Source organism: Saimiri boliviensis, chromosome 4 (assembly GCF_048565385.1).
Source record: "Saimiri boliviensis isolate mSaiBol1 chromosome 4, mSaiBol1.pri, whole genome shotgun sequence".
Classification (NCBI taxonomy): Eukaryota; Metazoa; Chordata; class Mammalia; order Primates; family Cebidae; genus Saimiri; species Saimiri boliviensis.
Genome location: NC_133452.1, coordinates 26119553 through 26132169, shown reverse-complemented (window position 1 = coordinate 26132169; position 12617 = coordinate 26119553). Strand labels below are relative to the sequence as shown.

At 39.2% G+C, this 12617-nt stretch overlaps 1 protein-coding gene across 7 annotated transcripts in view; it reads left to right on the top strand.

Moving 5' to 3' along the window:
- Positions 1–12617, top strand: part of PHACTR2 (phosphatase and actin regulator 2) — a 302003-nt gene that overhangs the window by 229434 nt on the left and 59952 nt on the right. For 5 of the 7 annotated variants that reach the window (XM_074397354.1, XM_074397356.1, XM_074397357.1 and 2 more), the window contains 2 exons: positions 2367–2525; positions 8719–8958. In XM_074397354.1, coding sequence (XP_074253455.1) covers positions 2367–2525; positions 8719–8958 — 399 coding nt within the window. The remainder of the gene's footprint in view (positions 1–2366; positions 2526–8718; positions 8959–12617) is intronic. The other 2 variants (XM_039465367.2, XM_039465369.2) reach the window with 1 other exon arrangement.

Genomic DNA, 12617 nt, shown 5'->3' with positions numbered 1-12617 from the left:
CTCTCCTGGGAAGTCCGTGGTCTAGTCCAAGTTCACTTCTTACCTCTGCTTCTTTCCCTCCACCTTTTCCCTTAGCTTTTGACATAAGGTCGTGGAGCTGGTTTTTGCCTGTCTACCATCCTTTCCTTTCCTCCTACTGCGGACTTTTATCACTCGCCTTTTGGTTATACATGATTTTCTCTTTCCATCTCTTCCTCCTTTGACTATAATATATCTGCAATACACCTGTTTACTAGAAGAAAGTAACCCCCTTAAAATACCCTCACACTCCTTATTGAACCACTTGCTCCTCTTTGTGCTTTATCTCTCATTTTACTTTAAGCTTACAACTACGTTTCTAAGTTTTCTCTTTCCTTTGCTCCTGTGAGACATGTTGACTTGGGTCGTTAACTGTCAACTGCCGTCCAGCTCAGCACCCTCTTGCCTTCCTTTGCTCAGCTTGTATTTTCCTTACACACATACACCATATCAAGGATTTAATTTGTTTTAATTCTGAAACATGTTCCTTAACACACAATACTAGAAAACTTTTTCAATATACACACCAACTAATTAATAACTTTACTTCCCCTCTGTTTTGTTCTTGGATTCCATATTTATAACAAATGTGTCTCTTTTTTCTACAGTTATTTTCATATTAACTAGCTTTATTTCATGCCTCAAAGTAAGTATTTTAGACATTGTCAACTACTTCTGTCTATGATAATTCAGTTTCTTCTTGTGCCACAACTATTAAAGTTTCTCTCTAGCTTTTTCTAAATTTAAAAAATCAGTTGTTTAAAGAATTTTCATAATGCTTAAAATATAATTAAATTGTCAATAACATGACTTCAATATATTTTTATTACCAACTAAAGTCAAAGAAAACAAAGATAAATTTATATTTGAGTTACCTAAAAACTGAAGATTTTTATATATAAGCAAGTGATTTTCTATTTTCTTTGGAATTTCCCATTCTTCATCTTTACTTTTTCTGGATATATTGTGTTCTCTTCCTTTTTATAGCTAATTTCTTGGGATTTAATAATAAGAATTAAGAATCATTTGGATTCTCTTTGGTTTGACATATAGTCTTTAAAAATTCTTAATTTTATTAGTTAAGATTTACTTATAATGGCATTGCCTTCAATTATTGTTTATTTTAGTTTTACACAGGACTCAGTTATAGGTTATTGGGAGTTATATGACTAAGCAATGCTTACTTTTTCATTCTAAAAATGACATGATTTTATGATTTATTTAAATGTCGTGTCTATTTTTGTTCAGAAGGCAAATGGATTTTATTGTTGAGCCGAAGCAATTCAATCATATTTAATGACAATTTGGGAAATGGTTTCTGTTTTATAAGATTGCCAAGATAAGAGTGGTAAAAAATAGAAAGGACTCTAATCAAGCATTTTTTTAAAGTTTGCTCAAAACTTCAAGTCATTAATTTTTCTTCTACAATGGTAGCAAAGACTCATAAATTTTTCCAGATATAAAGTAGGGTTAGTCTTTTCAAGAATGTCTGAATTAAATGTTTCTGCACGTCTCTTTCACTTTAGAAACCCCTAGGAATTATGGAAATACAGGAGTTAAAATTAGTCACTTACAATTTTAATAATATATTCACAATTGTATCAATTATGATTTTTTGAAATTTCATTTGTGATTACTTTTTCATGTTTTTTTTTTCTCGAATGTTTTCAAAATATTTTTAGGACAACTTAGGGGCTTTTGGCTGGTTATATATAGTAATTACCTGAGTATAGTTTAATCTTTCCATAAATGAAGAAATGAAAATAAAAATAGCCTTGCTATCATCTTTTCCCTGAATATAGAATAAGAGTTATGTTACTGTGTGAAGTTAGCAATCATATACTGAATATATTCTGGAACCAGTAGTACTTGGAAATTTTTATATTATCCCACTTATTGTTTGTATGTTGAATTACATTTCATGTTATTTGTGTATATGCATTCACCTTGTGCTTTTGGTGCTTGTTAAAATGTTTATTCCATTTTCCAGATTATTCCTCTCACCATTCTGTTTCTGAATGACAAAGAAACACATAAGTATTGACTTCAACCAAACCTAAGCACTGGAACGGAGGGACTCTGCTGCCCTGGGATTTTGCATAATTAGAATGATCATTCCTATTGTCTTGAAATGGCACATAGATATTCCCTCCATAATAGTTTTCCCCCAAGACTAAGAATTTTCTAGCTGTTTTGTTTTGAATAAACTATTTGGTGAAACAGTGCAGGGCGTATGTGGTTCCCAGGGACTGAAACATGAACCCAAATTCTACCATCCTAGTAACTGGAAAACTTGTTTTTAAGAAAGCCAGCAAGTTAGACATCTAGGTGTTTCTTTCCCATTTTAGATGGAGATGTAACAGTTAACTTTGAAAATTCAAACGGGCACATGATACCCATCGGAGAGGAATCTACCCGAGAGGAAAATGTAGTAATACCTGAAGAAGGTAATGGCTCTGTATCTGAAAAAACACCACCTCTGGAGGAAAAGGCAGAAGATAAGAAAGGTAAAACAAAGAGTAACCCATATTATTTACTTTAGTATAGCTTAATGTCTAGAACCAGCACTTAGGTTCCAAATAGTGACTCTAAAACCAGCAGTCTGCAGAGGAAAGGTTTACAAATACAAAAAAGAAAGAAATGATGACTAGTAAAGTGAAATAGGATTATTTTCTCAGGTAGATGCATTCATTTTATAAACACAGTATTTGATTTTTTAAATTATTAAGAAATGTTAATTAAAAGTAATAACCAGAAGGGGTGACCTCTTTAATCATTAGAGGTATCTGGAAAAACTATTCTTTTCTTGGGAGCTTTGTCTCAAGATCGTAATGAAAGTGAGAAATATGAACATCTTTCACTGCTGGTTACAACTGGCCCCATGAGCAGTTCAGCATGGACGAATACCAAAACCCACATGGCTTGTTCAGCCCAGCACTCTCTCTAGCAGTGGGAACTTGGCTGGTGGCATTCACATATCCAGTATTGTAGGTTCCAGATATTTCTGAGAGAGACCCAGGAATAATTCCCAGAGGTGCCATGGACTGTGGTTGCTCTGCTGGCTGATTCCCACAGCCTCTGTGCAGCTGGAAATTTCAAAATATGCCAGAGGCAATTATGGTATTCCCAGAAGACTTCTTTAGAGACCTTGATTCCTGGAGTGAATTTGCTACGGTAGATTGAGATACCTTCAAAATACATGTCTATCAGGGACTCCCAGAACATTCACAAATTCCTGGTCATGGATTGATAACATCTCAATACTACTGCTGTGATGTGTAGACACCTCCAAACATGAAATGAAACTTCCATAAGGAAAGGTTTTTGGGGGAGATTCCAGATGCCTCCTTGCAGCATAGAAAGGAATCCTTAGGAAACATACTATTTCCTGTTTTGTAATGTCTGTCTCTAAGTTGAATGGTAAAATTTTGTCAAACCTAATGTGTGTTCTATGGGCAGTTTGAATGTTTAGAAACTGATGAAAGTGAAATTTCTTCCTCTGTTCTTGACCCAGATCCTTGAGAGACAAAGGAAAAAAAGAGTATTTGATGAGCTATTAAACACACCATTGTAACTTAAAATCGTCTGCTCTGAAAGTTCATAACCATCCATTAGTTGCATATATATTAGTCTTTAAAAGTTTTAGAAGCCTGTGTTAATAATCTGTTGGAAATTTATTATTTTGCTTTATTTCAAGGGCTTTATCTAGCCTTATTCTATTGAACATTGACTCTGGTTAAGCTTATGAACACAAATTATGAAATACTTTTAATGATAATATTCCTGGAACATAAAAAGAAAGTAGTCTTAAGTAAATTTTAGTGGGATTTGGTTGAAAGTATTAAGGCAAGTAGTGATGTTTTTTGTTTAAGTCTTACCGTCCTGTCTCGCCAGACTGTTGAATTTCAAATCCATCTGTGGTTTGTCCCTGGCAGCCTTTTCACATCTAAGAATCACATCCTGCATTACATAACAGTGCCATCTCTGGTGCCTGTTTGGTGTGGGGTATTCGTCACTAGACTGGCCAGACATCAAAAGAAGTGTTTCCCTTATCAACATCATAAAAACTTGCTGACAGTTTTATATGAATTAACCAACAGACCTTGATGTTCTAGAAAGAAGATAGCAGATCTTATGGGTCCATGAATAGTTGAGAAGTGTTTTTCTTTACTTGGAATTAGGACATTCCCTTCTTTCTTGTCTGATAAGGTCCCAGAGAGCCTCTTGCTTGGTCAGTAAGTACATGAGGAAGGAGCTGGGAGTGCTGGATGCTACATACCACTAAGAGGTAGTGTGGCTGTCTCCCGTGTGGACAGCGCACACACCAAAGCCACAAGGGGAAGCACTCGGTATAGAAGCCACTTCCTGAGACTGAAAAGAATGTCACGTATAACTATTATTCCAGTGTATTACGTTAATTAGAAAATGCCTTATGGCAAAGGTAATAATTTACTTCTCTAGAAAAACACGTTTGTTAATTCTGAAGGCCACTTCACTTCTACCTCTGCTCCTCTTCTGGTCTCACTGCTTGTGTTAGCTCACTACCATGCCAACCCCACCATCCCACGATCTTAATTTGCTCTTTATTTTGGGATACAGTGCTCCCTTTCCTTCTGCATGAAGCCAGCTTAATCAAGAGCATTAAATCATCTATTTGGTTCTATTTGCCAAACCATATCACCTGCCTTTACAGCTCTAGATGTGTATTATATCTCTTCATAAGACAGTATCTCAATACTTTAATATTTGAAACATCACCATCCAAGAAAGCAAAACAAATGGCACGTGGTGTCCTTCATGCTTGCTCTGTGAGTAGCTTCCACCCAGGCCCTCTGGGCATTTCTGGCGCTCCTGAAGGGACCTAATTCTGTAGTTGGTACAGTGCTCTTGGGCCTCCTCTGCCTAATACTAAAGGCTTCTTCCTTGAGGTCTTCAGGGCTCTTGGTCTCTCATTATTCTTTCTCAGTAAGTGCCTTTAAATTTATAAGAGCAGAAAAACTGACTTCCTCCCTGTTAAATAAAGCTTGGTATAAATATCAGAAATCTTATGGCCAAGCGCGGTGGCTCACTCCTGTAATACCAGCACTTTGGGAGGCTGAGGCAGGTGGATCACCTGAAGTCAGGAGTTTGATACCAGGCAAAACCCCATCTCTACTAAAAATACAAAAAATAGCCAGATGTGATGGCGGGTGCCTGTAATCCCAGCTATTCTGGAGGCTGAGGCAGGTAGAATCACTTGAGCCCAGGAGGCGGAGGTTGAAGTGAGCTGAGGTGGCCCCATTGCACTCCAGCTTGGGTGACAGCCAGTCTCAAAAAAAAGAAAGAAAGAAATCTTATAAGAATTCTTCTGAAATCTTATAAGTATCTTATAAGAAATCTTGCTTGATATTATTTTTATTAATTTATTGTAAAAAAAATCTTCAGTAAAGTAACAAGTGATGAATACTTACTTGTTCCACAAATAATGAAGGTCTCCCATGGGTGACACTCTACTGGGGGCCAGGAAAAGAGTAGTGAATGAAAAATGGCCTTTGCCTGAAGCAGAGTGTGGCCTTGAGGAGACCAGAATGCAAACGAGCAATTGCAACGCAAGATGCGAAGTACCATGGAAGGCCTGAGCACTGCAACCCGAGGGAGTTCAGAGCAAGAGCCAACACTGGTTCTCAGACGAAGATATTTACAAACTAAGATATGAAGGAAACAAGAAGGAGATAGTCAAGTGAGGCAGAGGAATTGGATCAGAATTGCATTCTAGGCAGGGCGAAGACCACATGCAGTCCCAGGCTTGTTCTAAGTGTCGTTGAGCTCAAACCTTCCAGTGGCCAAAGGAGCCAACCCTGGAGGTTTGGGAAACAGCTTGTTTTCCAGACCACATTGCTCAAAAGCCTAGCATCCTTATCAAGCCAGAATGACTAGGCAGCCCTTTCTTAACCTTCTCTTGAAATGATAATACTCCTATATACCATCAGTTTATATCATGTCTTCAGATCACATGGTAAGTGTAAAGAATCCAACTTGACTTTATTCATTACCTCCCAGGTGCAACTAAAGCATCTGTCTTCTACTGATGTGTGTGTCGATAACTATTAGACAGTCAGTCCCATTCATAGAATAGACAAAGTGTTTAAAGCATTGTGTTCGATGGGAATTTAAATTTCAGACAAAAGTAGTTTATAATTCAGTCAAAAAATTATACTATTTGCATACTCATATGCACACACCACACACACACACACACACACACACACACACACACAACTTAATAATCACCAGAATGACAAATGTTCACACATAGTTGGTAGAGTTTGAAGTCAAGAGGAGTGGATCATGTTTTCCAAGGCTCCAGGAGAAACTCTGTTTGCGGTATGTTCATTTTCTGCCCACGAGGTCTTGTCATTGCCAACCGATATGGTGAACCGTCTCCTCCTTCCCAAACCCAGAACCTGGATTCCTTCCGGTACACCGTTAGAATTTTAAACCTTAGGCAGAAAGAAAAAATGTCCCTCAGTGACATGCTATGAATGGAGAGTATAAAACACGTGTAGAGTCAGTGGTATACAAGAGAAATTAAGGTGCCATGTGTTACAGATCAGTTTGACTTTCACCATGGAGGATGCTATTGAGCTTAGTCTCCACACTTTATGGTATTATGCTGAGGACTAAAGTTACAAAGATGTATTTAAAGAACAGGCTTTAGTAATATTTCAGAAGATTGACAAGTTAATGTATATTTATATATTTTAAGCTAAATGTTACAGGTGTGTATCCACTTGTATCATTCTCAAACCTAACTGACTTTTGTGATTGACTTGACTGGTTAAGACCTGCTGAGATAAGAGGGCCGCTACTATTAATACAGTATATATGATACTCAGCTTAGTTGAGGAGACAAGATGTATAAACAGAAAGGCAAAAATACAAACTAGCTGCTGATAGATGTTGAGTAAATGGCTCACACAATAAGCCTGAGTAAGTTCAGAGGTAGGAGAGGTCAACTTGGGCTGTGGTGACAGGAGAGGATTTTGTGGCTGAGGCAGAATCAAAGGTGAACTTTAAAAGAAAAACTTTATTGATTACCTACTGGAACTTAAGTCATCATATGGTAATTATATATGTAGATTGATGGGGAATGTGGTCAAAAAAAAGAGAAGTCCATCCTTCACACTCAGGACAAGAAACAAAATAATAGAAATAATAATAAAACGCAATATATCCCAGTATTAAAACCCTTTTTTGATCATTCAGTAATGGGAGGACAGATTTGGCTAAGGTTCGATCTTGTCTTAACACTGTCTTATGTTTTGTACTGTGCCCCTTTTATAAGAAAATGCTACTTAGCTCTTTGGACCAGAATGATATTTTAGTTTAATTCTCATCAGCCACTATTAGAAAGAATATAGATGTGAATATGTGAATGAACCTTCAGCATCTCCACTATCTTTCAGTAACGGGAGACTAATAGTCTTTCTCCTCTAGTTACACAAAACCTTGTGAGAAGCTGCTGTTCTTAGGTATGAGTTTTGGGTGAATTTTAGTCTTTGTCTTTCCAAAATAATTACTCGTCTTTACATTACTGTACTTATAGACCTAAGTATTTCTTGGATTTGGCACCATCTACATGTACCTAAAGTAGTGACAGTATTTGAAAAGGCTGGGCATAGTGGCTCACGCCTGTAATCCTGGCACTTTGGGAGGCCAAGGCAGGCAAATCGCTTGAGCCCAAGAGTTCAAGACCAGCCTGGGCAACGTAGCAAAACTGCATCTCTAGAAAAAATACCAAAATTAGCCGGGCATGGTGGCAAACAACCTGTGTTCTCAGCTACACGGGAGGCTGAGGTTGGAGGATCACCTGAGCCCAGGAGATTGAGGTTACGGTGAGCCATGATCATGCCACTGTACTCCAGCCTGAGTGACAGACAGAGCAAGACCCTGTCTCAAAAAAAAATTTTTTTTGAGATTTTCTTTCATACACACACACACACACACACACACACTCAAAAGAAAGGAAGGAAAGGGCAGAGGAAGTTATTGTAGAACAGGAAGCTGCCAATGTACTGGGAAAGCTTTAGAAAATTTTGCTAATAGAAGATGATTCATTCCAAAGTGCATTGCTGCCTCTTGTAAAAGGTTCTCCAGAGTCTCTCTCAGCTTAGAAAATAATTGGTTTTTTGACCGCAGTGAGACTGAGCGCAAATCCCTTTCAGCTGGATCAGGCTCGAGTTCTCAAGGGTAACTGTGAGTCCAACAGTTGCTGCAGCTGTCAGTCCTCACCCCACAGCCGTGACTGTAACACGCTCTACTGCCACTCTCCAAGGAGCCTTCAACTTTGTTAAATCATTGTTTGTTCAATTTAAATGTAGCGCTTCATGCCCGCATCATCATCCAGCAACCCCAGATTCAAGGCTGAAACTGAGGCCTCTGACTTGCAAACATTTACACACATCCTCAACCTAACTTCATCAAAGTAGTTTGTACAACCAATTTTATTAAATGGTGATTCACGTACCCTGAGAACACATCTCAGTTTGTCTTTCAGCCTTTGTTTTCACTCCAAACTGTGCTCTGTCTGGTGCAGAACTCCATGCTGGTTTCCAGGTGCCAAGCAGCCACACTTTGTGTCACTATCGTCACGTCGTGCTCCTCGTGTTTATATGGTGTGTGTCTGTATCAGTCTGCTTCTGTTCACTTTCTCATTTATAGAGAACACTGAAAACCACTCTGAAACACCGGCAGCTCCTGCTCTACCTCCTTCTGCTCCTCCTAAGCCTAGACCCAAACCTAAACCCAAAAAATCACCTGTGCCTCCGAAAGGGGCCACTGCTGGGGCCAGCCACAAAGGTGACGAAGTGCCTCCCATTAAAAAAAATACCAAGGCTCCTGGTAAGCAGACCCCCGTCCCTCCACCCAAGCCAACAAGCCGAAACACAACCCGAGAGGCTGGTGAGTATGCCCCCAGTGTCCTGTGGGGTCACTTCTAGGGTGCTTGGCTCTGGGATGGGGCTAATTGTTTCTTCTAGGTGTGATGGGCTTTGGTGTCTTAGGACCTTACACCAGCAGATTGAGCTTTGACACAAAAAATGCCCAGGAGATTCCTTTGTTGCTATCTACCAAAGGACCATCAACCCATTGAAGAGTTCATCTCATTAGCTTTGGAGAGAATGTACTGGTTTGAGTATCCACTATCAGCACCAGTTGAAGGATACTTGGAGTAGTATGCCCGGTGGATGACAATGATCTGATGTACTGATGACATTATTTAGACATTGACTGACCTTCTACCTATATGAGTTTATGGATGGCTTTTTGGCTTGGATTTTCTTTCAAAATATCTTAGGTTTGCATGTAAGAATGTGACAATTATAACTTTGATACGTTTGCTGGATGTTAATGTGTTAAATCCTCAGCATCCATCGTCTTCTCCCTCCTGATAAATGAAAAAAGGGTTCATATGACCTGTTTCAGTTCCACCCCACCACTTTCTACTGCGGTCAAAACTATTTCAGTGGAGCTGAAAGTTACATTCTCAGTGCTACATGCCTTCCCTGCAGACTTGCGTGTTCTAAAGCAAAGCATCCTGGTGTCCTGTGGTTATAAGTTGCTGTTACAGATCCCAGTGGATGTTTGAGTGACCTGCAATAACTTTATGCAATACGTATCCAGCTTTGCTTTACAATCAGATATGCTCAGTGCAAAGTAGAAACTCCCATTTTTCTAGTAAAGAAGAATAAAGATGCCTACCATGCGATTTATCTTTTAAAAGGTCATTAATCAGGCCAGGGCTGGTGGCTTGCACCTGTAATCCCAGCACTTTGGGAGGCTGACTCAGGTCGATCACTTGAGGTCAAGAGTTTGAGACCAGCCTGGTCTACATGGTGCAGTGCCGCCTCTGCTAAAAATACAAAAATTACCTGGACATGGTGGTGCACACCTCTAATCCCAGCTACTTGGGAGACTGAGGCAGGAGAATCGCTTGAACTCAGGAGGCAGAAGTTGCAGTGAGCTCAGATCGTGCCACTGCACTCCAGCCTGGGCGATGGAGTGAGACTCCATCTCAAAAAAAACCTTATTGTCCTTAAAATCAACAGCAACTTTCTAGCAGTTGTCTGCCAGGATTTGCCTTGGTGTTGATCTTTTCCCCTCATAATGTATGCCCTTAATGCTCAAACTCAGAGAGCAGTTTAGTTGACAGTATAACAGATCCCTGAATGCCAGTAGGCGTCCCTCTCCCTGTGCTCCACCCTTCCTGCCTTTGACCTTTAGTGTCTGGGTCTCTTCTAATAAGCTCTAAACTGAAATGTCTCAGAATGATGTGCCAACAGTGCCCAGTGGCCATCGCCTCAGGTGCCAGCTGTCCTCACCCATCAGTGTCTGTTCATGTCGGGATCTGTGTGTGTTTTCCAGACTTCCTAGCAAACCCTAGGAGCATTGCTTAAAGTAAGGCAGGCACTGATCTATTTCCTAAAGAACAGCCCCACACGATCACGCTGTCATTGGGAATTAAGCTCCTGTCTTGCACTAGCTTCTCCACTTTCCCATTCTCCACGTGGTAGTGGCTCACTCTGAACTCGGCTTGGACTCTCCTTACTTCCCTGAGAAGAAAGCCAATGATTCACACAAGGACAGGGAGCAGCTTTCATGAACGATTTTGAGGTTTTTTTCCAGATATTTTGTTTGAAGATTGATTTAGGCATTCATGATGTTCCTAAGAGAAGAGCACAGTCATTTTATTCATTGTATTGTAAAAGGCCCGACCTTTTTAGAGGCTATCACAGAGAAACGGGGTTGCATTTAAGTACACCAACAAGCCCATCATGTAACAATCGTTTTATCCAATACTGATAATATCCCTTTATGATGCTACTGATACTCCATTTGTAACCATTTAGAACTTTCTGCATGGTAACTTTGTTTTATTTGAGTAATATGGACCTTCCAGAAAAGTTTTTTCAAATGCAGCTCTTGATGTTCAATCCAATGATAAAAGTTCTTAAAGCAGCCGTCAGTTAAGATTCTTTCTCTATTATTAAGTTAGTATAGACCTCCAGCTGCCCAGATAGCGGTTTTAGAACATTCAGCTTCTTTGCCAGGGAAGTAGGGGTAAATCTCCTTGATTTTTGTTTCTCATTGTTACACATTATTAACAACAAACGTACTTAACAGAAGAGAGGTGGCATGTTTTTATTATTCCTTTAATTCAAGGTAACTTAAATTTCAACAAAGACCTGTCATTTAAGATGGTTCTTAAAAAAAAAAAAAAAAAAAAAAAAAAAAAAAAAAACTATAATGTGGCTTGAATTTGCACTCTGAGCATTGCAAAAAAATACATCTTTTTTCTCAAGCCAAACTAAAATTAACTTTCCTGTTAACGATGAAAGAATTTTCTTGGCCGGTCATTGTGGCTCACGCTTGTAATCTCAGCACTTTGGGAGGCTGAGGCAGGCAGATCACCTGAGGTCAGGAGTTCGAGACTAGCCTGTCCAACATGCTGAAGCCCCTCTACTAAAAATACAAAAATTACCCAGGCATGGTGGCAGGTGCCTGTAATCCCAGCTACTTGGGAGGCTGAGGCAGGAGAATCACTTGAACCCGGGAGACAGAGGTTGCAGTGAGCCGAGCTTGTGCCACTCCACTCTAGCCTGAGTAACAGAGTGAGACTCTGTTTCCAAAAAGAAAAGAATTTCCTTTACAAATTATTAGAATTGATATGTGGAAAGAATTCTGTTTAACTTACCTAAGAAAATAATTGAACATGGTTAGGCACCAAATCCTTAGCGTCTTTGTTGTGAAAAGTAAATGTAGAATGGACGTAGATTGAAGGAGTATGCTTAATGTGTTTGACTTCTAGGCTAGGGAAGGTTGTTTTCTATAAAGATGTATTAACAGGTTTAGATCTGGGGAAGAAGAGTTCTACTTATGTATATCTTAAACCATAAAGACCCCAAAACCATAGGGACTCCTTTTAAGCCTGGAACCTGTCACTGAATGAGACTGGCTTCTTTGTTATCAGTCTAATCAGAATTAATGAAGTCTTACATCTCATTGTCTATTCTTTTATTTATTCTTCATCTCTTCACCCTCCCAACTGACTTCAATAAAGTCATAACCAGAGGTAAGTTACAATAACATCTGTATACAGTGTGGATTGGCTTCATGATACTAACAGGGTATTTTCTAATCGTTCTATGAAAGATAGTTGAACCCTCATGAAAAGAAGGAACTTACAACATGATAACAGAAGAAGCCATTACAAGAAATTTATAGGTCATAAAAGTCATGAAACAGAAGAGTATTCTCATAGGAGTTTATTTTATCATCATGTGTTTACTGAGATGACATAAAGAAAAGAGTAGTTAATCTTTTTGTTCTGAAACTGTTTTGGTTGAGGGTGCCCTATCTGGAAGTAGGCAAATATACTGTGGCGATCCTCCGATGAAGATCTTCTGGAAACTTAAGCATTAAGGAAGATTACATTTGTGAAAGTGGGGTCAGAAGACCTGAGAATGATATTCTTTCCCTTCACATTATTTAGGACCAGGCATGGTGGCTCATGCCTATAATCCTTTGGAGTCACCAAAGCCTCTCACTTTGCGAGGCTCAGG